The sequence below is a fragment of the Rissa tridactyla genome, chromosome 4, assembly GCF_028500815.1.
Source record: "Rissa tridactyla isolate bRisTri1 chromosome 4, bRisTri1.patW.cur.20221130, whole genome shotgun sequence".
NCBI lineage: Eukaryota > Metazoa > Chordata > Aves > Charadriiformes > Laridae > Rissa > Rissa tridactyla.
Window position 1 is genome coordinate 81,108,449 of NC_071469.1, and position 27,320 is coordinate 81,135,768.

Here is a 27,320-nt window from a genome sequence, read left to right on the forward strand (position 1 = left end):
ACAAACCTTTTATGCTGTCTTCAGATTACACGTACAAGAGAATATCTGAGTGCGCTCCACTCCAAAGCAGCATGCCAGAGCGCAGGAAAGATTTAATTTCACCCTAAATCACTCCTGCCCACTGAGGCTGAGCAGGAAATAAGGAATACAAAACATTTGCATCCTGTTAGACACTTCTATGAGGGGTATAATTAGTTAAGGTCAAACACCAGTGTAAATCTTTCATCCCCTCGCAACAAAGCGAGTAGCTGCATTTCACAACCTAGCAGTTTCCTCTTCAACCCTGTTGCTATCAGCCTCTACTAACATTTATTACATTCCCCCTTCTCCAATGCTCATGTCCTGACTGCAGGATCGCAGAGTGGTTAGCTGCATAATAGTGCTATTTCATTTTTGTAACACACCATTTCCTATGGATAGATTGCAGAGTGTTTAACAAAAAAACGTGTTCAAGAACAAGATTGGACTCAAGGTCACCCAGCAAACGAGCAGAAGAGCCAGCGAAGGTGACCCTCCCTACAGGAGGGACATTGAGGTGCTGGAGGGCGTTCAGAGAAGGCAATGAAGCTGGTGAGGGGTCTGGAGCATGTGTCTTGTGAGGAGCAGCTGAGGGAACTGATCTTGTTTAGTCTGGAGAAAAGGAGGCTGAGGGGAGACTTTATCGCGCTCTACAACTGCCTGAAAGGAGGTTGTAGAGGGGTGGGGGTCAGTCTCTTCCCCCAAGTAACAGGCAATAGGACAAGAGGAAACGGCCTCAAGTTGTGCCAGGGGAGGTTTAGAGTGGATATTAGGAAAAATGTCTTCACTGAAAGGTTTGTCAAGCACTGGAAGAGGCTGCTCAGGGAAGTGGTTGAGTCACCATGCCTGGAGGTATTTAAAAGACATGTAGATGTGACACTTAGGGACACGGATTAGTGGTAACTTGGCAGTGCTAGGTTAATGGTTAGACTTGATCTTAAAGGTCTCTTCCAACCAAAATGATTCCATGATTCTATGGCTTTCTTCCGAGGCCCAGCAAAACGGGCTTCCCACCAAGCCACGTTGCTGTACCTGCTGACAGCTGAAGCGTTGTCTGTTGGAAGCTCAGCAGCGACACTAGATGAAACCACACCATTTTGAGGCAATTGCAAAGGTACATATGTTCAAACGCAGCGTCTTTACTGAATGTTGAAAGCCGTAATGTTCACATTTGCCTAAATCCTTCCCGCTGAACAATCATCCGAAGAAATGAATGCCCTCATTTTTGCAGACTTCAGAATAATTTTATATATTTACCTCTTAGGCTCTTCTGGAATCCATAAATCACACTTAATGAGAAGTATTAGCACACACTTACTGCAATTACGTGATGAATGTTTGATTTCTGGCTTACAGCCTGAAAAATACATAGATTTCTGTGATCTCTAGAAAGGTAAGGATGAAACCTCATGTTTTAATTAGGGGCTAATAGCTTTAGTTCACTCCAATACAAAGGCTTTTGGTTTTTTAAAAGCTTTCCAACCCTGCTGAAAGTCTGCTATTCAATTAGTCTGGAGTTATACATCAGCTGGCCAAGCAATGACAGCCTTTCTAAGAAGGTGGTGCTCTCTCCACAAGAGCTTTAACTCTGGGGGGGAAAAAATGCATTACTTCTACATCCTCTGGCTGCACTGGTGCTGCAAAACTGCTGGTGGAGACGGAGCTCAGCAGGTCCTACCACTGCAGCAATGCAGGATTAAACCCCTGAGCCTGCCTGTGTTTCATAGTGAGCAACACTGGAGCTGCTGCAACACTGTGAGGAAAAACAGAAAAAAAAATTAATTTCCACGTGAATCTGCGTAGTTTTTAACAGAAGTATTAAGATTGGTATAAACGCTGCATGACCGGAAATATGTGTGTGTGAAAGCACCAGAACAACAAGTAAGACAGAGGCCTGCATGGGTAACGCGGGAGGAGGAAGGTGCTGCTGCTGTGGAGCCCTGGAGGCCCCACGCTGGTGAGACCACAGCACGGGCAGCTCCTCAACAGGAGATCCTGCGCTGAGCAGGACAGTGGCGGAAGCTGCAGCAAATCACATATGCCAGTCCTCCTTCTGGCAGGCCAACGGGCTAACAGGAAGACAGCAGCAATAGGATATAGAAGATAGCCTAAAGGATGTAAAGGATTTGTTCAAAAACTTAGTTCATCATTGACAATCAAGAAGAATCCCAGAGATGAAGCGTGGATTTGAATCTTCCTCCACGTTGTGCACAAGCGATCCTGGTGAGACCATCTGAGCAGGTATGCCATGAGAGCATGGCTGTGAAAATCAATTTGCTTAATGACTTTGAATAATACAATTCCCTTCCCCTTCCATAAGATACTTCAGTGAGTTTTGTAACACTAATTTCCTATAAACCAGCTGAAAGTAAGAAAAAGCATGCTAACCGCTGTCAGGTTGCAATCACCAAAGAGGTGTCACCTGAAAGAAATATGGACATGCTGGGTCTCAGTAGCTTTATGCTGTGTGTGCTAAACAGAATTTCACCTCTAAAGAGGCACTATCCTGGCCCACCACAGTCCTTTGCAGCACAAGCTTTCTCCCTAAAGAAGAGGTGAGTGTTGCAAGTGACTGCAGCCATTCCAGCCCAGCCATGACCCACGCACTGGAAAACGTATGGCAGAAGTTATAAATGGTGAACTGTAAGAGGAGAAAGCAGTTCTGCCAGGGCACTGTGGCCTGTAATCAGGCTACAGTACAACACACCACTGGATGTGGTGCTGGAATCATCTCAAACTATATGGTGAAAATTCAAATAATAACAAAAGGCTGATAGTACCGCACCCCCGTGTTTCCGTCAGCCAGCAGTCATCTCCTCGCACAGCCCTCCATCATAGCTGGGCGTCATCGTCGCCACCTCGCACAAGAGCGGATGAATGGGGACGCTGGGTGACCGCCCCAAGTCATCCAGCAAACTATTGCTGCAGGAGATCAATGGGCTTCCTTAAACGAACTGCCCTTCATCAGGCAGCAAAGCCCCCCTGCAAAGCCTCCTGCTCTTCAGGGCAGCAGCCTCAGGGAACCCCAGCCCTGCCTTCCCCTGGCAGGCAGGGACCCCTCCACCGGCGGCTGCACAGCACCCCCTCCTGCTGGCTGCCGCCTTCGAGAGATGGAGACTGTCTCCTTCGGGATGTTCTTCCCCAGCAAAGCCCTCCGTCGGGGCGGGTGTGCAGCCCTGGAAGGAGAGGGGCTGTCCTTAGAAAAACTGCCCATGTAACGCTAATCTGTGTCACTTTTCATACTGCAGTAAGAGGTGAAGGCTGATGTGACACAGACGATGTAAATGGGCTGAGCCCAGAGCCATCAGACCCTCCTCCGTGGCGGCACGTACTTTCTCTGCAGAACCTCAGCTCCGAGGTTCAAAGCAGCTCTCTGCCAGACCACCTTCTGGGCAGGGTACTGCTGCTGGCGAGGGTCTCGCTGCCCGCTGTAAACTCCGCGTTAGTTAATGGGATCTCAGGACTGTTCTGCTTTCACAGTTCTTTGTGCACTGACCACATCAGTGGGTCAGTACAGGGAACCCTCTTCCACAGCAAAAGGATCTCACCAAAACCCTGTAAAACCTCCAGCGAATGAGAACTATAGCAACTAATTAAGCAGCATCACAGGCACTGTGGTGTGCCACCACAGTGCACCACTCTAGCACCCTGTTCCCCACCCTCAATTCAAGGCCTCTCTCGCAGTTCCCATGCTCTTCCAGAGGACCAAGCCTGGGAGCCTCCGTGTTTCCATTGGGAATGGGACCTTTAGGAAGTCTGCGCTGTGACAGTGACTAGCAGAAGACAGAATTTTCACAGCCAAATACTCCTTGGTCCTGCAGCAAGCAACAGTTACACACGGGCCAGTCATACACAAGAGGGGAGCACCACTCCAAAGGCTGCGCAGACCAGGTAGAGCTGCTGCAGGGACAGGCTTGAAGGTGATAATACTGAACAAAGAAACACAACCCTCTGAGAAACAAGCAATTACTCTTTACTGGCTTGCCAACTCAAATGTGGTCAATCAGCCTTTGCAAACTGGCTGCTGCTCAGCTCACAAAATCCACTTGTCCTTCAGTAATCATGAGGGTGAAACCGCCCTCCTCTGCCTGATTGTGTATTTTCTCCCTATAATTAAATGTGACATGCAGCTGCAGTAAATATTTGTGCAGTCGTAGCTCACATATGATAATCACCAAAAAAACCAACTTCAGCAGGGAACATATCTGAATTCTAGTCTAGGCTGTAACTGGGCTGATATTTGTAATCTAATACAAATTCATTAAAGCAAGGAATTTAACAGAGTAAGAGAAAAAAAAAAAGACATTAACCCTGCTTTTCATGGAAAAAGATAACTGTGTTATCCATATACTGAGGCAGCCTCGATAGGCTGAATTTAAGAAATAATCTAATTGCCACTAGATGGCACATCTCAATTACTAATCTATGTTTGAATTCAGGATTTTAAATTTTTTTTAAAAAAGATATTCCCTCCCTTTGCTAACATAATACTTTATAATCATGCTTGCTTTCTACTTTGAAATCAGACAGCTTTAAAAAAAAAATAGGGAAAAAAAAGGAATTTTTAACTAAAAATACACCATCTGCCAGTGAAAACCTAGCTTGATTCTGCCACATCTACAGCAAAACCAGGTTAATAACCAGCATCACAGATGGTTTCTTTATATAAATATGTACATCTCCCCATAGTGACTCTTTCAGCTGCTTCCCGAAACTGCTGGCACTGCGTTACCTCGTTTCCTACGCACTAGCTGAGCCTTACACCCAGCCTGGGCATTACGCGGCTGGAATGGATTTCAGAAGATGCCATCTCCTGCCTGTGGCCGTTTCCAATGCCAACAAGGGACGCAGAGCGGTGGACAGCCATGCCTCTACCCAAGAACAGCGACAGATGGATACAAATACATTCTCGTGCAGCTGGTCTTTTCCTCAGATGATCAAATCGGCCGAAGAGTTCTTTTAACTTGCCCAAATCCACGCATACGGCTACATGCCGGATATCATGGTGACCTCGATACGACAGCACAGGGCTATACTCAGAGCAATAAAGGTAGAATTGCATCTTTCTGCAGCATTCAACACTATGAATTGTCATAAACTACTAAAATACAAAAAAACAAACAATGAACCCATGCTCATTCACCCTCAAATTATGTATCAGGGTCTCCGCAATCAGAAGTGGTTATTTCCTAATTCTCGTATGTCCAAACTCACTTCAGATGCACACTTGAGCTGGATTCTGTTCTTCTATTCCCAGCAGTGAAATGTGGTTCAGACCAAACTGCAAACCTATTGCTACCACTTTGACAACAGGTACTTGCCACCTTCCAAGTAGTTCAACAAGTATCAAACCTGTTAAATAACGATACAGAGAACAAACAGAATTCGATTCATTTCTTCCTGGTTTTACTTCGGTCATCTGAAAACCTATGGAAGTTAAATTTATTATAATGACTAAGAGCATGCTACTCTGAGGCACAGAGTATAAAGCCTCTCGGGAGCTCAGCAGCAGTGGGGTTTAACGGAAGCTAGACTGGTCCATACAGAACTCCGAACTACTAAAAACCAATTTCTGTTGGTATCCATATGACACATGTATCCCTTGTACCCCAGTGAAAGCTAAAAAAGACTGTAGTTCTAACAGGTTTATCATGTCTAAGGGTATACTAGAAAGCATTTGAAAGAATACCCCAAGAAATAGAGTAACAGGGAGAGCACAGGACGGGATTCACATAATCTAAGCTCCGTTCATGTCTGTTACACTGATACAAGTGATAAAAATCAATTCACTACCTACATTTGGGCCCAAATTTATGAATACCTGTAAAATGGGAGTCATGATACTGATGTCTGAAACCACTCTGAAACTTGTAATGATCTGTTTAAATACTGGATACTATGATAAATTAACTGAAACCATCATCTTTAATATGGCCTGCTTTACAATCAGATGTCAACTTCTTTCATGGCTGGGTTTGAACTGCTGATTGTAAGATGGCAGGCTCAATCCTACTGTATCATTCAATCATCTGCTGCTGTTTGCAGTGTGTTATTCTGGAAAGAGTTAATTTAATGTGTGAAATAACCAGAAAATTGCAAATAAAAGTAACTGCATTCATAAAAATAGTACTTTAAAATGGATATACACAGTATGTAAAATCTTAAAAAGCCAGTTTCAGTGTGTGCAATCTGTCAACGAAACTGAAAAAACACTGATTTCAGGCTTGGCATTATGAAACTCTGACAGGGTAAGAAGTGCTCACTTACCATTCACTTCCATCTGTCCTTCACATCACTGAAAAAGTGGTTTTATATGATGAGAAGAACAATCACTGCCCTGCACTCGAGGCAGGAAAGTACACTGAATTTATTAATGGCAAAGGGTACCTGCAGAAGTAAATTAATCAAATGTATACAATAGCAACTTCTGAGTTTAAAGCTTCACCATTTAAAACTCAACTTCTACAAACCTCACCACATGCAGAGATCTATCTTTATTTTCGGGGAAAAATGAAATTACCTGAGCAGTTTCACTTGGTTTTACGTGTAAAAGGCGGCACACCTGCACATTTTTCTACTTACGAACTTGTCTTACAAGTGCTTTGAAACAAATAGTGAACAACTGGCTGGGACATTCAGCAGGATTGCATTTGGAGCTTACAGCGGTAACTGCAGCCGACATGTCACCCCACCCCAACCCCCCGCCACCGCGCTGCCAACTGCTGGCTGTCCAGTACAAGCCTGGCTTCTTCCTCAAATTTCAGGACCCAGTTCTTAAAGAGTTCGTTTACTTTAAAGCAAAACACAGGCTGCTGTGATGCTTCTTATGAATATTTTAATGCAAACAGAGGACCAGCTGTTCAGATTCAGTCAAGAAACCAATGCTGAAACAACCCTAATCCTGGGGATAGTACAAAAATGGCAGATCCATCTCCGATATTTTTTTTCAAGTGTATTCTTGCCATGCCTTCCCTTTCTAGGAACTACTAATTGTGCACGGTTTGTTTACCTGTTCCTTTAAATCTTGTTTAGGCATTGGCTTCACTTCTTACAGAAGGGAATAAATAACTCAAGAATTACAATAAAAATGCAACAAAGAATAAAGTAAGGATTGAGATATTTGAGTTCACAGTAACGTGATATACCTTCCTATAACTTTCCTTCGCAGAACTGAAACACAAAGTAGATAAAATTCTTCAAAGTGCCCTAGCTACTTTGGCACCTATATGTCATTCACAGATAAATTTAAAGCACTTACACAAACAGGATTAAATCTCCTAAATAAAACAGAATGACTTTAAAAATTTTAACTAGTGATACATTAGCGTAAGAGAACCATAATTCCCTTCAGAGACTTTGAATCCAGTCCTAGTGCAGAGTAATTCAAAATTACATAGCAAGCCAGTGTCAGGATAATGCAGTAATCTAATACTACCCTTACAAAAAAAACCAAACCCAAACAAACCAAAAAACAACAAACACCAAAACCCAACCCCAAAACAATACTTAGATCTGCCTATATTCATAATTAGTACCCATAACTACTAATTGCTATGCTGAAGAATGACAATTGTCAGAGTAAAATTCATTACACTGTAAAAAGCCCGCTCTGGGAAGGTTTATTCTCCATACTGTATCTCCGCTCTTAGCTCTTTGGTGAGGTAATTTATCAGCACTGCTGTCAATTTCTGCTGGAGACTAGCGTTTCCCATTACAAGAGCAGTCAGTTGAGCAATATCAGTCCAGTCTAAGTTCCTGAGAATACCAACGGCTTCATCACAGAGTTTCTGCTGCTCAGCAGGAGGCAATTCCAATAAAATCTGAGGGACCGGCCTGAACTGTCCACTAGTCATCCAGGCACCAAGCAATCCACCAAATGCTCCTCCTAGAAGAGAGAGAGAGATGTTACTCTTTGCCAGTCAATGTTAAAATCTGAAATTCTACCCACAGCCTTCATCAACGATGTTCCCACCTTAATTAGAAATCAATGCAGAGTTGCGGATGTGTCTACTTTAGCCAGGTTTATACACAATGTTCAAAGCACCAAGAAGGACTTTTAAAGCTTTTTATGTCCACAGCAATCACAAAGGAACTCTTTACAAAACCAAAGCTAATAGCTTCAAGCTAGACATCAGAAACAAAACAACACTCCTTACGGCATTGGTCTCTTTACAATAAGCTCTACTACTAAATAAAACCACATCCAAGGAAAACATCTGACCAACAATTGCCTTATCAATCAGAACCGCCAACACATAACCTCTTACTAGAGATTCCCAGGACCATCCAAGCTTTCTGCTTCTGAAGTCCACCCCTGAGAAGGTGCTCACAGAGACTAAACCCATCAGCTTTGTGGGGTTACAGACATTCACACTTTCATCTACCAAATCAACACCTCACCCGCACCACCCATCCCAGCTGGCCAAGAAATGCTCCTGGTAAGTAGAGTGGTTCCAGATCATCAAGATAACAGCAGAGGGATCCTCTACAGCTGACAATTGTGGCTGCTGCTGAGAAACCAGCATTACACTCCTACATATTTCTTCTCTTTCAAAGAGTTACTGTGGTAGTAACATTGATATTAATTAGAAAAATGAAATGTAACATGTAATTGAAGCAACCAAGGGAACCTGCCGCTGCTGCTGAAAGTCCTCTATACGGCCCCAAACCTATTTGATAATTTATACAGAAATATTAACTAGACATGGTTTATCTAAGTTTAGATTGAGGAACTAACTACTAGACAATGTAGCTTTGTTGATAAGCAGGATACTCCTGTCAAGAGAGTGATGAACTGTAGGCCTCATCAGCAAACCGAGAAAGCCACCTGGAGTTGCCAAGATTAGAGGAGAAGTTGGTAAAAGGTAATTCCATCAGGTGGAGACTGCGACCACCAACTCATTGACCACCTATCCAAATGAGAACAATGGAAGAAGATGATAGTCTGCATACTAATTTACATAGGAAGTGAAGAAATCTTGACCGATCATTAAAGAGAATAACAATGAATATGTATTAATTGTTAGAATACGTAATAATCAGTGTATAAAAAGGGGAATTTTTGAAACTAAGGTGTGCTCCCATTTCTATGCATTAATGGAATAAACTTGGAAATACCTCTCCTCTGTATGTTACTGGCTTGCACACTGGGTAAAGAACCCAGATTTGGGACAACATTACCAGTTTAATTTGCAACTGTCCTGGTTTAAGCAAACACAGTGCTCTCCGACAGGAATTCACACAACTGACAGGGCTGCCCAGAGACAGCCTCCACCATCCTGGTGGAAGGAAGAACCCTCACAATGGAGGGGCATCAGAACCGACTCTGCCTCCAAAATTCCCACCCCAGTGATTGCTCCTAAAAAGTCATTTAAGCACTCACAGGAATATAGTTTTTCATGAGACAAAAATTCTGTAATTTGCAGCTTTTACTCAGTTGACAATTCTTCCCATGATACCACAGAAATACTTGAAAGCCTACGATGGCTGAATTCATCTTCAAGGAACTTTTATGAGAACATCAATATCTGATTTAGGGGCACTTAATGCAAAAGCCGCTACAAGTATTGATATCTAAGCTCCTTGTCTATTGAGACAAGATTTGTTACACGATCACACTTTTTCCCCCCAGGCAACACAGCCACAATCCATTCTTCTCAGAGCAAGCAGTCCTTAGAAAGCACGATATGCTGCAAGTTTCTCCAGTGACTGCTGCAGATGGAAGGTGACTTATCCTCTCATTCTTGGTGCAAGGCAGCAACAAGGACAATCTCTGCTCCCCAGTCCCACATCTATCCAGGCTGTTCGTCTAAGTGAAAGTGCACTTGATTGCAAATGTCCCTGTAACTGTCCTAAAACCCACTAAAGACCCAGGGTCATTTACCTTTGCAATTTTAGAAGTTAAATGAGGGTCTTCTGATTTAGTTGCACTGTAACTGGGACATGGTTTATGGTATACTTATTATATATATTTATTATTATACACTTTTGGTAAACAGTAATCAGCATACTTGCTCCAGTGCCTTCATCAGTGGCTGAAGAACACCGAGCTTGACTGGGAGACATTATGAAAGCTTAAGCAAACACTTGAACAAAATGAGAAAACACATCCGAGAATAATTTTCAGTGCTTCTCATCATCTCACTCACGAATGAGGCCACTTTCATTTTTACTTTTACTTCTGATTTACAGCTTACAAATTTCTTAGAAAAAGCTTAATTTGACTTCTTTGCTCCTGATAACTTCAGTCATATGTTTGTCAAAATATAATTTTGGCTATTAATTAAGCTCTGTACTTGTAACAGGAGTAAATACACAGCTTCATTTTGCATTTTCTGTTATCACTCCTCATGTATTATTTGCTTAGTTTTTGTAACTCAGCCTTGCTAACCCTCACGCAGGCATACTGCAATTCACTCCAATACCAATAAGCCTGTGAAATTGCTGGAACTGCTCGCAGGAGTAAGGAGCATTCAAGGACCAAGGCCCATGTGACTTCAATGACAAGGCAGCTTTCAAACTGGACAAAAGATACAGAGAGACAACTCTGTACTATTAGACTCTGGCCTTCCTGTAATTTTCCATACAAGGACAAAAAGGAAAGCGACAGGGAATAATAAATTCCAGAGGAAAAAAAAAAGTTCATCGAGAAGTGGACAGCAGGTACTTTTACAATACAGAAACAAACATAATTTTTAATAAGATCATTAGGAAGATGATCCTGTCCCTTGCTGAGAATACCTATTCACCCTTGCTTTACATCCCAATTTCCTTTCCTTCGTGCCACCAGGTACCAATATCCCCCCCGACTGCCACCATCTCCTCTTGTGCTCCTTTGCCCCTGCCTCACCCCTCTACTCCTCATTCCCCATGGCAGTGCTGGAGTAGAGCCCGCACTAACTAGCTCAAAGCCTGCTAGTTTGCTCTCTGTTTCATCCCTTCACCTCGGACACTGGTGTCCCTCAGCAGATGGGAACCAGGGCTCTACCCACCAAAAGCAAGAGGTTTGTTAACAGTTTGTTCAAAGGGTTTCAAAGGCACTGCTATCTCAACCTCAGACCTCTGGATGGCTTCCTGTTTGCCACACAGGAGTCAAAGCAGCAAGGTCACCACCACCCTAGAAGGAAACACTGACACATGCCTTCCTGATGCACACCTCGTTTCTAAAAAGCCGACATATAAAATGGCATCTTGTTAAAGCCCAGTTACATGAAATCTCAGCGCTGCACGCCCCTTTCCTTCAACCCATGTTTACTACACAGACTTCATAGCTTCTTCACTCAAGGAGTTAACCACATTTCTTGTTCCTAAAGCAAAACACACTTACCTACAGCAATTCCAGGTGGACCTCCTACCAGACCCCCAAGAAATGCTGTTGCACCCGCCAGCAGTGCTCCTCGACCAGAGTGTTTCACAGCAGCTTTCATCCCCTTCTCCTGAGAGAGGTGGCAGAACAGTTGCATCACATCATCAACATGGATGGGCATCTTGGCGAGTTAAAATCCTAGAAAAGACGTTTTAAGTTATCTTTTGATTGCTGCAACAGGGATTAAATCTTGCTGCTAAATGAATTGTAGGAAAAAACAGAGTTCAGGAGACTGTGAGACTAAAAGGACAGAGGCATGGTCAATACAGCAAAAGAAAAATTTGCTTTCTCTTTCATTTATGGGAAAAACAAACCTATTAGAAAACAGCTAAAGGTTACTGAAACTGCAAATGAAACCACAGAGTAGACCAGAAAAATCTGGTTTTATTACAAATTCAGACGACCAAACAAGGACAAGTACCATCAACGAAAGACTTAAGACTAATTCTACAGTACATTGCCTTTGCTTCGAGCAATTTCCACAGGTGTCCAGCATCACGCACAGCTCCGAGAAAAAGACAAAGCAGAGCCTCACTCTACTGTAAACAGCAGATTATAATTTGACAAATCTGCCAGACATCTTTCTCCTTGTCCTAATTCTTGCCACAAATCAGTTGTTTCTTTTCACATATCAGTTCTTCTCCCCGTTTTGTTACACACTTAAACACTTCTGCGCTGATTTCTGAAGGCGTGAGGCTGGCTATAGCAAGCAATAAGAGCCTGAGGAAGGGAACAGATTTCAGAAGGAGTAGGAGAAGAGACCTGGGACTGGGAATAAATGGGGAGGTCTGGAGACAAGGCATCAGAAATGCAGGGTTATATGTGTAGGGTGGTCGGGACTCAGAGCAGACATGCAAGATGACCCTCCTGCATAGCGGGAGGCAGCGAGATGGGACCTCAGCTCCTTCACACGCAGTGCCAAGTGTCCAGCATGGGGCAGATACCTGGCCCTGAGAATGATCCCTCTGAGACCAAAGCTTTTCCCCCTCCTTCACTTTCTGCAGCTGCCTATATAAGCCCACTCATTTCCGTAGAGGCCCCCAGAGAGCGTGGCTACCCATTGCTGCTGCCACAGCCACTGCTAACAAAAAGGGCAGCAGGACGTGCCCAGGTGAGGGTTCGCGAAGCCACCCTATTGCACTCAACGCAACCCCAAGAAAAGGCACACGAACAAGACCTAGTTTGAAAAAAAAATACTAATACAGGGCACTTTTTTGGAATTCCTGCATATTACATATTCTTTTGCCCAGGCTGCTTGCCTTGTCACAGCAGGTAAATCAGGAGGCACAACAAGCAAACACGTGCCTCAGAGTTGCAGGTGCCAGTGACTATAGTGAGCACGGAAAGAGGCCGCACGAAAAGACAGTAGAGCTTCTCTGCTTTAAAAAAGCAAAGGTTCTACCTTCAGAAAAACATTTTACCCCTTATTTTGTACCTAACGTTGGCTTGCTGTTAAGCCAGTCACTCGAATCAAACTTTTTAGAAACGGTTACCACACTCTTAACTTTTCCAGGCACCCATCCTGCAATCTCAAGAGAGGTATTTGCCAAAATCCTGACCCCTCAAAATAACAACTGAATTCAAACGCAGCTCTGCTTGAGTGCAGTGTTACACAATGGCAAGCACTGAAAAGCCCTTCTTTGTCTTTCAGTTTGGCAAAGTAAGTTTGACTTTAACGACTACTTTAATGACAGAAGAACAGACAGAGATACTAAAAATAACCTCATCTCATGTTGCAAAAATAGGTTCAATACTAATGAAAGATACTAATTCAGACCAATCAGATCAGAGGAAAACCCATGAAGTGAAATTAAGAAACTCCATCCCCATAGCAGAGTTGGAAGAGCGTTCAGTAAATAAGGCCTGAGGATTTAGCACTGAACAGTAAGAAAAAGCTTATTCATTAAGCAAATACCTTCCATTCAGCACAGTAATTGAGGAAAGGGCTCACAGGGGAGAAAAACTCGTATTCAATATGGTTAAAAATATAATCACATATACACAGAATGAAGATTTATTGTTGTACCTGTAACTCTAGCACTATCAAACAGATGAATGTTTGGTTTTCCAGCCTCTAGAACACTTTTTATTCCAGCCAACTTGTGTTCAAGTCTTTCTTGAACAGATCTCCTCGTTGCAAAGTGAAAGTGGAGCGGTATCACACAATTTTACATATTAAAAATTAACTACTGTGAAAGCGAAAGCTTTCTTTTGCACTAAAATGGCTGACTCCAAATCAGCCGTGTCACTGCAGTATCCAAGCACTACTGACACTAAACAAAAATTTGGATTGTGGGAAGGCACCACACATGCTCCATAGCTGCAGAGAGTCACGGTAGAAAATTCAGCAGAGTTGCATTTCTCTCACTACTTCATTCATCTTCATGCCAGTCTAAGGAAAACATCAAAGCTCTTCGCTTTACCACTGTTGCTTTTGGGTTTTTGGCAGGCTTATGACACCACAGCATATCAGAATGCCAGTGCATGCCGGTTAGTGACAGCAGAGTAACACACTCTGCTTCCAGAGTTATATATTATCTCATTCAATATGATTCAAGCTCAAAGTAATAAACAAATGGCTGCTCTGCTCATCCTAGAGCAGTAGGGAAAAAAACCAAAACCTTAAATATACAACTGGTAGAGCTCACACTGCCAAGCCTGGTAATGTTGGAAAATGAGAAGATTAAGTATTTGTTTTTACTTTCTTAACAAAAGGTGAGCAGATTGCCATTCAGAGGAACATTCACACCAGCACGGAGAAGCCCTAAGCACTGCAGAATTGACTTCTTCCCCTCAGTGCGAAAGCAACTGATTCCTGCTTGTCCTACACCTCCTTAGCACAACCTCAGACTAACCCAACTGCCTGAGCACTGAAATGAATTCGCTGCTTCTCTTTGGGCTAAATCCAGAGAACACCTCATGCAAAGCGCTTCAGTATGGAGGTTCTGCATCACAAATGGAACTATGCAAGTTGGAGACGACAACACCACAGCTCTTGCTGAGAGTATCATCTGCTTTCCCCCAATCAAACCGATTGACTTCCACAATTTCCTAAACCAATCTAATTGTAATATACATGAAATTATGTTTTGTGAGCAAAGAAACCTGAAGCTGATGCACCAGGTTCCTGCAGCGTGTAGAAGCTGGCTGAGCACGGAAAGGCACTGGCGTTACTCCATCTGCCACATTGCCAATACTTAGGAAGTTTCCTTATGGTGACATGGCATCTCAGGCAGTGCAAAGGTGATCTGCCACTCTGACGTTTCTCTCAATCAATAAAAAACTATTTCATCACTAGATTCAAAGTACAACTGGCTCAATAGGGAAAAAAAACAAACACCAGACCATAATGAAAACAGGAATCACACTGCTGTCTGGTGGCATGCAAAGTGTGGTGAACACACAAATTCACGATAATGTATTAGCCTTAAGATAAAGCAGAAACATACTGGAACTCAAGCAAGTGTAAATATTTTTCCATAGTAAACTATTTTACTGCTTTACTCCCCTCACAGCTTCCCCAAAGGGAATTTCCACTTGCAAAATTAAAACTTATTTGGGTTTTTTTGGCTTGATTGAAGAAGAGCATTCTTCACAGCAGAGCTGTTCCTACTTAATTCCAAATATGAGCATCACTCTCAAAATTCTCAAAGACATTACAAGGAGCACTCATTTTCTCTCAACTCCTAGTAGCATTTCTATGATCTCCTGGTATATTCACTATATTTTAAGTTCTGTAGTGAATTTTAGTGAATACAAACAGCTGATGCAGAGCACATACAAGTTAGGTGTTGGGGTTTTTTTAGACTGTACAGACAGAGCACTAGTGGGAGCCATTAAAAGATAATCATATTACAACACTCACACACAATGAACTAATCCCAGAGACTCCTACATTCAGCACAAAGACACAGATGAGTGGAGCAATGTTGCAGAGGTCTTTTATGAAGTCACACCATTATGAATTTCTTTGAAAATTTCCAGTTCTGATGAAGAATTATGGTGCTCAATTAGACAATTTAGAGTGAGCATGTATTTTTTTAACCATACACTACAGGCCATGAAAGCCGGATCTTTTAACAATACATGAACAAGTTGCAGCACAGAGACTCCACAAAAGTTTAACCTGCTACTAGGATAAACAGCCATGAAAAAAAAAAATAGTAAAAAAAAATATCCGCAGACAGACAGCTAGCTTTAGGCTGAGGAAATCAAACAAAGGCTTATAAAGCTCTGCATCTGCAAACCTCTAACACCTGACAGACTGGTACGGTCTGTAAGAAGCCAACTGCAAGAATGCAGAGCACAAAGTTGCGGCTCACATCAACCTAATGATCAGAATCACTGGGCGAGCGGAATGGTAATATAAGCATATTTGAAAATTTCAGCGAAATACAAGGAACAAGAATCCTATCCTAGATTAAAAGGAGTTGTAAGTTTTGTGTGTCAGAGGCAGAACCAGAAGACAGCCAAAAATATTTATAAACTTGGATTGTGTAACTGACAAGTAAACAAACTATGATTTGCTTCTAGCAGCAAATTATTTTCTACAGAACCCACCCAGACATTAAAAAACAGTAGGAATGTAAAATACTGGATGTGCACTAATGGAGGGATAGAAATGTCAATGACATCCATAAAATTGAGCCCAGCTTTCAGAGATGCCGAGTCCTCACAGCTCCTACTGATTTCACGTGGCACTGAGAATATTCAGCATTTAAAGAAAAAAACCACCAAGAGTCTGGGAAAATGAAATCGCTGAGAAACCAAGTTTTGTTTTATAACAGTCCTTCCTTTTTTATTTTACCACCACAGTTCAGTGGCAGGGTTCCTCTTCTCTTTGTGGTCTCCCCAAACACTCATCTGAGATGCTAGACTCTGTACTTCTGACTAAATTAGATGATGCTCTCTCTTTCACCCCAGGGACTGGGGAGCAAAGTGAGCAATGATCCTGCTCTACCTATCCAAAGAGAACGATAACATCATGTGTTTGTATCTCATCTTTAAGCCTACAACCAACGGATTTTACTAAAAAGTACATTTCTTAAGAAGAAAAATGCCACAGAAAGAACTAAAATAACAAAAGGATCACATCATACCCAACTCACTGAAAGTCCTATTAATTCAAACAACCAAAGAGGGTCCCCAGATTAACCTATGGCGTGAACCTCATTTCAGTTCCTTCCCGTTTAACATTCCCATCTCATTACCCGACTTCCCCCTTCACAGAATGATGACTTTAGATGGGCAAAAGCCCTTTTATTCCCTGGGCTCACTGTCTCACTTATGGAAAAATTAACACCCTCCCAAATGTCCACGCAGGAGATATTCTAACCAGTACACAGCCTGGACCACTGCTGAGCTCTCCTCACTGCTCCTTACACCCTCCTATTGAGTTAACGGAGTACAATAAACATCTCTACAATATGCACGTGCATAGAACAAAAATCACCTACAGGACAAATTCTAAACCTACCAAGCAATGAAGACATAGGTCTAAGTCCTCTTACCAGGAGTTAACTTTATCTTCGTGGACACCATACAGTGATAAGCAAGAATGTGAGGTGAGATCTGTATAGAACTTCAAACTGAAACTTCAAGACAACAGCAAATATTTATGCAAGCAGAGATGCCCAGGAGATAGCCCAGGACTATACAGATAGCAACAGCTCTATCTGTATTGTGACTTTTTTTAATAAATATGAGATCAGCATTAGAACAAAACCAAACGCAAAGTACTTCGCAACTGAGACAGAGTAAAGAACACAGCTTCACAAAAAACAGCGGGCACAAAGATCTGACTTGATGATTAAACTGGCCAAAAGTCCATTAACTATTACAATAATGGCTGTGGATGGGCAGGGGAACAAGATATTCCTATCTGCAAGAGAGGACTGTCTCATCACTGGTCCATACTCATACTGTTGGCTTGAGTAGCATTTGTGCTCCTAAATCATCACTTTCTGAAAATCCTACCTTTAGAGCGCACTGTACTATTTGAAATCTGCAAAGCAGGTGGTCTGCCTGATTTAAATCATGACTGGCATCCGCAGCCAGTAAAACTTGGTTTAAATATACCAGTTTAAACCCTGCTCTACATTTGTAATTTTCAGTTATTTAGGGTTTATTCCTACTTACTGGTGTAAAGATTAAAACAGTATAAAACATTATCTCAGTATTTGATACTCTTCCTTCCCAACCATGAGGATTCACCACACCTACAAATACTTATTGTAATAATATAATTATGTTGCTGACTATACATTTATTCAGATGTTCAATTTTTTGAGAGTCAATTATATTAAATGGTAAGAAACTCACATATTTGCTAGACAATCTGAATTCAACTGAAACGCATAAAAGAGCATTTTAACACCGTTTCATTTTAACACCGTTTCATAAGAACTGCGACCTTAAGAACATTGCTTACTTTCTTCTTTTGTGTATTTATCATAGCGTGTAAATTTATCAAAGCATTTAACTGGTTTATTTCACGTAAGCAGCAACAAATTTAATCGTAACATGAATAAACTGCTTTTAGGAACCTAGGAGCTGATTTTACAAGGCTCTTGGATGCCTAAAAATGCAGGTAGCTGTTAATTTCAGTGGGAATTATCTCCTTTCACTAAGATTAAAGGAAATCTGGGGTCTAACCCATCTAGACACTTAGGACATCCCGCTTACCTGGACTGCTAAATTACAAAGTAATCTGTGAAAGACTGGCCATAAGTCTTTCAGCCCCTAATTTTTTCAGACCTACTCAACATCTTTTTAATTTATAAATTAAGGGTGGAATTATTTGTTTTTTCATTTCCTGTCCAGCTTCTCCATTTTGAAGGCAGTATCCAAAAAAGAGAATTACAGGTCGCTTGCATCAGCTAGCTGATGCTAAAGTCAAAACAATCAGACTTTCAGTTAAGAACAAAAAAAGAGCTAACACTTTTGGAAGACACACAAACAGCAGAGCTCGTTCCCCTGTAGAGATGCTTGGGGCAGAACACTGCAGTGGTATCTTCCAAATCTGAACCAAGCCTGAAAATTAAAGATGCTTTCCCTGACTCACTACAAAAACATAAACTTCAGCTCATTAAAACTAATCAGCATGTTCCAAACGTTCTAAAATTTATTAAAATCTTTATGACTAAAATAGGCTGAGCATAAAATGTAATTACAAATGCTTTCAAACAGCCGAAATTTAATTACACTTCGGATATATTTCTTTTTATTTTCCTACAAGGCCCATTCCAGGGTTACCACTGCTGACTCGATGACACAGCCGCAATGTAACTTGAGGAGAGGGGAACCGGCGCCTAAAGCTGAGTTCCACCCGAATCTGGCCGTTTTTAAGGCTCATCTCGCCGCACCCCAACGACGCCCCAAACCCCGGGGCGGCCCCGCGGGCCGGAGCGGCTGCCGGGAGGAAGCCAGGCCCCGGCCCGGCCCCGAGCCCCCGCCGGGCTGGCGCCCCGCGGCCCCCGCTCCCCACTCCGCCCCCGGGCCTCTGCTGGAGCCTTCCCCGCCGCCGCCGCCCGCGCGGACCCCGCTGACAGCGGGCCGGGGTCGGGGGGAGCTCGCCGGGAAGCGGAGGGGAGAGCGGGCCCCGCCCGACCGGGGACCCGCACCGCCGCGGCCCTTCCCTCCCGCCTCCCGCCTACCTCAGCGACCGGCGCCCGCCTCACCGCAGGCCCGGCAGGGAAGGGGCTGCGCCGCCGCTGCCGGGGGAGGAGCGCGGCCCGGCGGGGCGACCCCCGCGCAGCCCGGCCTCCGGCCCGCCCCAGGGAGCGCCGAGCCGGCGGCGGCCCGCCCTTTCCTCCGTCCGGGGCGGCGGCAGGCCTCGCCTCGGGGAGCCGGCCGGGCTGTGCAGCCGCTCCCGCGCTTGTTCGGCGGGCAAATCGCCGAGCCCGGGGCGGCGTGAGGCGGCAAGGCTGGGGCGTGGGGCCGCCCCGGCTCAGGGCCACGGTCAGGCCCCGTGCTAGCGCCTGGTGCTCGTCTGGGACCGCACAACCCGCCGCGGGGAGCATCTGCGGCTCCATGAAGGATGCTGGAGCCTGTCAGTGCTCTGAGCATCTCCCCATCCCCGCGGAGCCCGTACGGGAGGAGGGAGATGCTATCAGGACACCCCTGGCCCTAATGGGAGACTGTCACCTGCGAATATTTGTGTGTCCAGGTTTATTTCAGGCAGCAGCCGGGTGAAGCGCAGCGTGGCAGGTGGATAGAGCACCATATGCAATCCAGCAAGCGACGCGCCGAAGCAGCGTTACGCAGCTGTGTCACATACGGCTCTTGAAATATCACACACTGCTGCTTAATGCTAGTACAATCTTTGAAAAGTTACTGCCTGACCTTAAAAATTCTGCCATTTCCCAAGAACAGATTGTTAACAGAGGTTTTCGGTTTTGTCAACTAAGCCTTTATTACAATTTCATTTTTGATTTAAGGTAAACCATCTCCCCTCAGTTCCTTGTTGAGAAGATGAAAAAGAAGGATGAGGCAATGGAGAAGGAATATAACTCACAATTTTTGTCCCTTTCCTGTGGCTGCACTGGGGACTTCTTAACCTCCCCATGCTTTATACGATCACATAAAATAGCTCTCTGTGTAACAACTCAAAATGTTACAGGTCTACTGGTGCTCTTGATTTTTATGTTTCAGATGTGAAAAGCAAATGTAATTCCTAAAATGAGCAAAGAACCAAAATGCCATGTATATTTTAAGAAGTAACACCCCAAATTCCAGCCACAAGCAGCTTTGCAAGGAGCAAAATTAAAAGCAATAAAGTCTGACAGACATCGAAGGAGGGAATTTTTGTCACTATATCCCAAACTGAATGATTACTTCACTGCTCTGGTTAACAATAAACACAGGTTATTAGGGCTACATCTGCAGGTATTTATTAGGTCTAATTTTTTTCTGTGGTAGAAGTTACTGAATGAAAATGCAAGATAACAGTACAAAGTGTATCCTTTAAGGATGTACACGCTGCTGTAAATCTCACTCTCAGAGAAATTCTGACTCTGTTGAAGTCAATGGGAATCTGGTTATTGTTACCAGCTGGATTAAGATTCGACCCTGTACATAGTCACCAGGCAGCACCTGATGGCATGCCCCTTACTATCCTTGGTGAGCATCCACCGATGCACATGACGCAGCCCACCACACATTCCACCAGACATTCTGTGAGTTTGGGCTAAATAACAGCACAGAGGTCCTATTTTCGGTCCCACCGAAGCAGCGAGACCCGCGATAGATTTTCTCCTGACCACGTTTGCTACCCGGCGGGCTCCATCTGGTGGCTTCCCAAACCTCGCCATCGCAGGGCTGCGGCTACACGCTCTGCAGTCGGGGAAAAGTGATCCCAAATGCCAGAAGGGACAGCTCTGCTGGCTGTATTCTCTTGTTCCGGACTGTGTATTCCAGCTAGATCTCTCACTGTAATTCTAGCATGTATTTATGCATTCCAACATCCACTCTTAACAAATAATTAGTTTATATTAGAATATATTAGAATATTAGAGATAAACGTTCACATGCTTTTTGAATTCTAGGAGCTGGTGGAGAGCAGTTCAAGGTGGTCCTGCTGCAAATCGCATCCTGTCAACAACCTCATTGTATTCACTGCAGTATGCTGGGCTCTTTTAAGTACTAATGCTATTGTTATTCCTATATTGTAGTTCTCTTTGTCCCCTTTATCAACATTGATTCACTATTTAATTTCCTTTATCAGGATGTTTTACATCTTTTTCCTATTCAGGTTACTAGGAACTCTATACTTTTAAAAATCAAGAGGAAAAAAAAAATTCCCTTTCACCCTCAAAGTCCTCAAGTCATCTGCCAAAAGGAAGCATCAGGAATAAACTACAACAATGGTGCATTGGCATTCTGGTTTGACAGATTTCTGTCAAGTCCTTTCCTAACATACAGCAGAACCCAAAATAACTACAAGCCAGTTCAGCATGTCCTCAGCGTGCTGGGTTCACTGCGTATTTTCACAGCTTTTGACACACTAGGAGACAGGCCAAGGGGCGTCAGGAACAATTTCAGCTGGAGATGGGCTGTTGCTACCAACAGAATGATTCATTCTGGCTTTCGGCTTGCTCCTTACGGAGTCTTGAGAAAATGCCCATCAGGAGCAGGGTCAGTCTGGAGCAACTGTCCAGAAATACCTGATGCAATTATCTGAAAGACCTACTACCTACTTCACAGGAAACATGACAGATTTTTTTAAGATGAGGCATTTGATCTTGTTGGACAGAAAAAACCTGTTTCTCTAAATTTTCTTCTGTGCCAGAGAATCCCAGAAAAAAAACCATGACTATTAGGCAACTGTATGGGACAGACTTAGTTTCATTGTTCAATCTAGTTGCACTTCCCCCCTGCCCCCCAAATATTTACATTTCTTATTATCACTATGTTATGGTTTGAGAAAACCCGTAACAATTTATTGTCATTTAGACAATTATTCTATCACCCGATGACCCCTCCCCACCTGGAAAGGGGAATTGGGGAAAGCAAGGAAACAAAAGGGTTGAAATATAAATAGATTTAATCGGATAAGACTAAATAATTAACAATAATACTAAAGAACCAGTATTAATCCCGATACCAATGTAAGATATACAAGAATTATACTCAGCCAATTCTATCAGCAGGAAGCTGTGCGTTCCCAGCAGGGACAGGAAATGCCGGACACTGCGAGCGCAACAGCTTCGGGAGGAAGGGAAGGGCTCAGGGGTCCGGCACCGGGGCAAGGAGTTTCTCTGGACTGCTGCCATGAAGGGAGAGAGAAACTAAGCAGCAAACTTTCTAATTTATATAGAATGTGACGCTCATGGTATGAAATAATGCTGTTGGCCAGCCTGGGTCAAATGCCCAGGCCTTGCTCCTCCTCATCCCTGCACCTGGCAAGGCTTGAAAACACTGAGACCTTGAATCCCACATAGCCTAGCTGGCTATAAAGTAAATATTTTCACAAATTAAGACACTAGAGTCTTCCAAAAGTGGAGTTTTCCCCAGCATTAGAAGGGAAATTAGTCCCGTGTCACTCAACCCAGGACACACTATGGCAGGAAAAAAAACCACATTCAAAACTTGAGGCACGTGCAGGCAATATAGATCCATTTGCCTAAGTCTGCAAAGCACCTAAGAATACCCTTGAGATTTGCCTTTCGTGTCAATGTGTTAACTTGAATACGTGTGAGGCTGGTTTAATTTACTGGTTACATCAAAGCAAGAGGAAAGGAAGAAAAAGGAAGAAAAGACACGTGTTGCCCAGAACATGTGATGGAAGTGGTCCACAGAGAAGAAAGGGCGTGGAAGATGTAACAAAGCAGGTTTCTAATCATATCCAAACTTAGGAGAGTAGGAGATTTCCATCAGTTCCCCCAGAAGTCTGGGAAATCCTATGCTGCAGTGAAGAAAAGCTGCTTTGCTTATCCCTGTCTAATGTCTAGGGCTCTAGATAGATCTACAGCTCTCCCTTGATAGCGCAATACCCCGCCATGTGGGCTCTTACAGGGTCACAGCAGTAACAGCATCTGTTCTGAAAGAGTCTGCCATTTCTGCTTCATATTATAGTTATAATTTGAACCTTCCCTTCTTGACAACACTACAGTTTTATAACTTCAGCTTTCCTCATATTATGCTCTGGATTGCCAAGAAAATGGGGAGCTTCACAAGATCAAAAAAGGCAAAACCTATATTGGAAGAGAAAATGAATATAAAAGTAATGCTCTAGTATTTACCTCCTTAAACAGAGCCACTTAGTAAGGGAAATTTTGGAACTGCAGAATGGCTGTTTAAAAGGAACGACACTTTCTCCAGAGCTCTGTGCAAAGAGAAAAGGCAACATTTCTAAAACCAGGAACGTAACTCCAATTTTTACCTATTAACACCCTTCACCTCTGCACATGCAGGTGTGAATAATAGAGTAAAAATGACCAAATCACTACAGCAAGACACAACAGCAGGTTACAGAGATCCGCTACAAGCCAAGCATATGCTTGATGGCAAATCTTTTCCCCATTTCCTACATTAGATATTCATCAGGGTCTGACTTCTAATTGAATGCAAATAAAGGATATAACAGGTTTTTGCATATGAAGTGAAGATATAGAACATCTGTCTTTTCACAGCCTTTCAATGTACCTTATGTGACATTAAGCAAAGAAGAGGTTTGCCTCATCAGCTTGTAGGAAACGGTGAATTTGAAGAACAGTGTGACTGAACTAAATCATTCCACCGCTGCTGTAAAAGGTGATTCTTTGATCTCCCCACACACTCCTAGGTGATAAAATGCCACGTTGGGCAAAATCAGTTTCAACGCCAAAAAAGATGGACTACTGGTGCAGAAGGTCACAAAACAGTATTAATTGCCTTATATCATCTCTGTCTTGAAAAATGATCCAAAAATATAGGCTGGCGCTTCAGAATAAAGCACATTAACAGCTTGCTTGGATAGTGTTCGCTAGCAATAAGACATTTAAGGCATAACCTTAACTGCAAATGGTATACCTATCTTCTGCTCTTTTAGACTCATATTACAGTAGTCATTTATGCTGTTTTTTTGCTTCCTCGGCAGCCTAATTCAGTAATTATGTTTACTGTACAGAGTAGCCATTTTGTGACCTTTTCAGAAAAAAAGCTACAGCAAATCTGAATGTAAAAGTAGTCAGTGTCCTGAAATTAGCTCACACGCTTATATGTTATAGCATGTATGAACACTGTAGTGGAAATAAAATCCTGGTTAAAAAACAGCTACACAAAATACCTGCAAGGTTTACAGAGAAGAGCTAAAAAAAAAGAGAGACAATCTCCTACAACCACTTCCTCCACTCATCACACTCCTGCAGAAAGTATCCAACAAAAAAAGTGCACCTGAGGTTTCTTCAACCCTCTAATTAAAGCACATACATAAAGTAGACAAAGTTCAAAATCAGATCTAAAATGCATATTGCAAATTCAGTTAAGGAACAAAGCATTCTAGTATCAAGGATGGCAGGATGACATTTGAAGGTGTATGGAATAACATCAGTGACAGATTTCCGTGCTCGATACTATTCAGTAGTATGAGAAATCTGTACCATGACCTGGTACTTGTGGAGCCTGAGAATAGTGAATGTTCAGCTATATGTAATTCTGGCCCCAGGCAAACACTACTTTGGAGACGCAAAGAGTAAGCACAAAGAAGCTGCCTTAAGGCCCATCAGAGTCAAGGGCCCTTGGCTGACTTCACTTCCAACCTTCCACTGACTTCATGGCTACTAAATAAGAGCCCAAATTTTACAAAGCTGTTAGTCGAAGTTTCCTGTTGTTCTGGGAACACGGGACAATTCTCTCCAGCCTTCTTGGGCCTGACTTCTGATAACGTGGCAGGGAAGAGGGGAGCTCACAGTCAGCTAGGTAGTCGGGTGGAAGGGAAGAGGCCAGCTTGTACAGATTGCATTGCCTGGTTTGCTTTTCTCATGTGATAGGCTCGGGGCAAGAAGATGTAAAGGTGAATTTAAGTCACTTTGGAATGATGGACCAGATTCAAAGCTTCCAGAAGTCACTGCAAATACTCAAATGAGTTATAGTGTGATTTTCAGGCTTACACAATTTAGCATGTTATATTTTAACCCTGCCTCCCGGGCCACCTCACTGCTTCACTTGCAGTCGCAAGGGTGTCACCATTTGGGATCACATAATGCCTATGTGGCTACCACAGGGTTCCCTAAAAAGCTATTGCCAAGCTAAATGAAGAGCAGGGCAGTGTTTATACTAAATTTATAGTTGTCCTGTAACATGATCTAGACTCTGGAAACAAAAAGAGCTGGAAACTCTTTGTGAACTACAAAGAGGCCCTTTGCTGGCTTCCTGCAGACCTCAGTTTGGGAACCACTGCCTTAAAAATGTCATAAATGATGTCTCAGGAGTAAAATGATGTGCACTCAAAACTGGTAACAGGCATAATTTAGAAAGAACAGCTAATGCCAAATGGCTTTACCTACAACATCATGCATGTACACAATCACGAGGCAAGTGCCACTGGAGCGAGGGCACTGACCAAGCAGATGACTGAATGCTAGAAAGGGAAAGAACCGGGCAGCCCCTTCTCTATGACAAGTTCCAGGGGATCTTTCATTCTGCCCTAAGTAGACAAGCATTCAGTTCTCAAAAGTCTGTTGAAAAGACTCACAGCAGGATGTGCCAATCTATACCACGGAAGAATAAAAGGCTAAGATTTTGCTGCAATTAGAATAAACAACTGTCCTTAATTTCTGTCAAACAGTAGATGTGTCCCTTTGCTAGTATTTGAAATGTGTGTAAAATGTTGTTAGGGTACACAGCCACAGCCAGCATTATTACTCTTTTTTCAGCCTACGTTCCCATCATGCCTCGTAGAAAAATCCATGGGGGACGAAAGATAACGCCGAGTCCAAACCCTGAGAACAGAGCCCCATGAAAGCAACAAATTATAAACTCTACTGAAGAGATTTTCTTCAGAAAGATCACAGGTCTCATGCGTTAGTCATGGCCCGTTCCTTTGCCAGCAGGTTCAGAGAGAGTGATCTGTGAGAGCTAAGTGATTTCTTTCAAGTAAGCTGCTCACGATGACTACAGAAACCTCAAGGATTACAGTGCACAAACAATGGGAGAAAAGCCGCTTCAAATAATACGCCCAGACAATGGAGTTGCCATTATGGTAGCAATGCAAAATATGGACAGGGATTTAAATGAAACGGGTGGTATCTGTATACTTTGGAGGGCTCACGTGTGCCAAATTTGGCAGTGTGAGTGTTCATAGTGCTTGTTGCTCCACCCCGTGAACAAAGAGGCTAAACCCCATATGTGCAGGAGTTGGTAGAGCACAAGCAGTTTTGCTAATCACACTGCATGCAAAAGCAGAGAGACAAAGGAAACTAGTAATGCTTAGACTAGCATTGGGGAAATAATTAAGCATGAATGAAATATTGTATGTGGATTTGAAATGAATGTTCTTGGAAACAATTGTGCTGTTTCAGTTGTGCTGCTTTCCCCCCTAAGTTTCACAAAGTAATTTGCATGTCATTTAAATAAATACCATAAATTATTGCAAACTTTTTGTTTTTATTTACATAAAACAAAATGCTCATTTCCATTATTGTTTGGATTACCTGACAAGGGTGAAATGCAGAGGTCTGAGAGGAAGCTTGCCTTTCCCCAAAATATTACTGATTTCTCACGCGTGAGCGAGCCAGAAAGCAAGACCCCATCTTTAGCTCTGCCTTACCCGAGCAAGTAACGCTCCGTACGTGTAACAGAGATACAGGATCAGATCTCCCAGTTGAGCCAAGCTGGAGCTGCAAGCTGCTGTAGGGTACTGGTACAGGCTGCCTTGCACTTGTCAGGCCTTCATGGCCCTTCATGAAAACGACGACAGCCTCAGCACTGCTTGTCTGCTGGCCAAACCTGCTTTCCTTCTGAGATAGCTTAGTTCCTTGCAGCTTAAGCAGACAGAGCAAACAAAAACACTCCAGGCATACCGAACTTGCACAAGCCACCCGAGTGCTCGGCAGCACCTGCAGTGGATCCTCAGTACAGCTTTCACATGCTGGGAGGTGAAGACACTGGTAACTCACATTTCTCTGATGAATTCTCTGTTTCTCTTAACTTCAACCACCGTAACTTACAAGGCCTACGCTCTTCTCTGATGCTCATATTGTTTTCACTTCCATTCAGTGTTATCCACATGTCACCAATTTGATTTCACCTCTGATAAATATTTGCCCTCCTTTTTGACTATTTAATTACACCTTTTTCTCAGAGTCCTTCTCAAACCTGCTTTCTCCTCTCACCCCATCGAGGGGTCAACAGCAGCCAATTTGGAACCCTTGACATCCTGTGCATTCAGACAATTAAAAAGAAATTATTGAAATACAGAAGTCCAGAAAAAGGTGCATGCAAGGTAGCCTAAAGTTAG

General features: G+C 43.2%; 1 protein-coding gene across 2 annotated transcripts in view; it reads right to left on the reverse strand.

Moving 5' to 3' along the window:
- Positions 1-6,836: 6,836 nt before the first annotated feature.
- The window catches only part of C4H19orf12 (chromosome 4 C19orf12 homolog), a 34,033-nt gene continuing 13,549 nt past the window's right edge, over positions 6,837-27,320 (reverse strand). Inside the window, exons 1-3 of one of the 2 annotated variants that reach the window (XM_054199943.1) lie at positions 19,039-19,190; positions 11,345-11,521; positions 6,837-7,903 (exon numbers count right to left, since the gene is read on the reverse strand). In XM_054199943.1, the coding sequence (XP_054055918.1) occupies positions 7,638-7,903; positions 11,345-11,504 (426 nt within the window). In that variant the 5' untranslated portion in view covers positions 11,505-11,521; positions 19,039-19,190 and the 3' untranslated portion in view covers positions 6,837-7,637. Of the gene's footprint in view, positions 7,904-11,344; positions 11,522-19,038; positions 19,191-27,320 lie in introns of those variants that run through there. The other variant, XM_054199944.1, reaches the window with a different exon arrangement.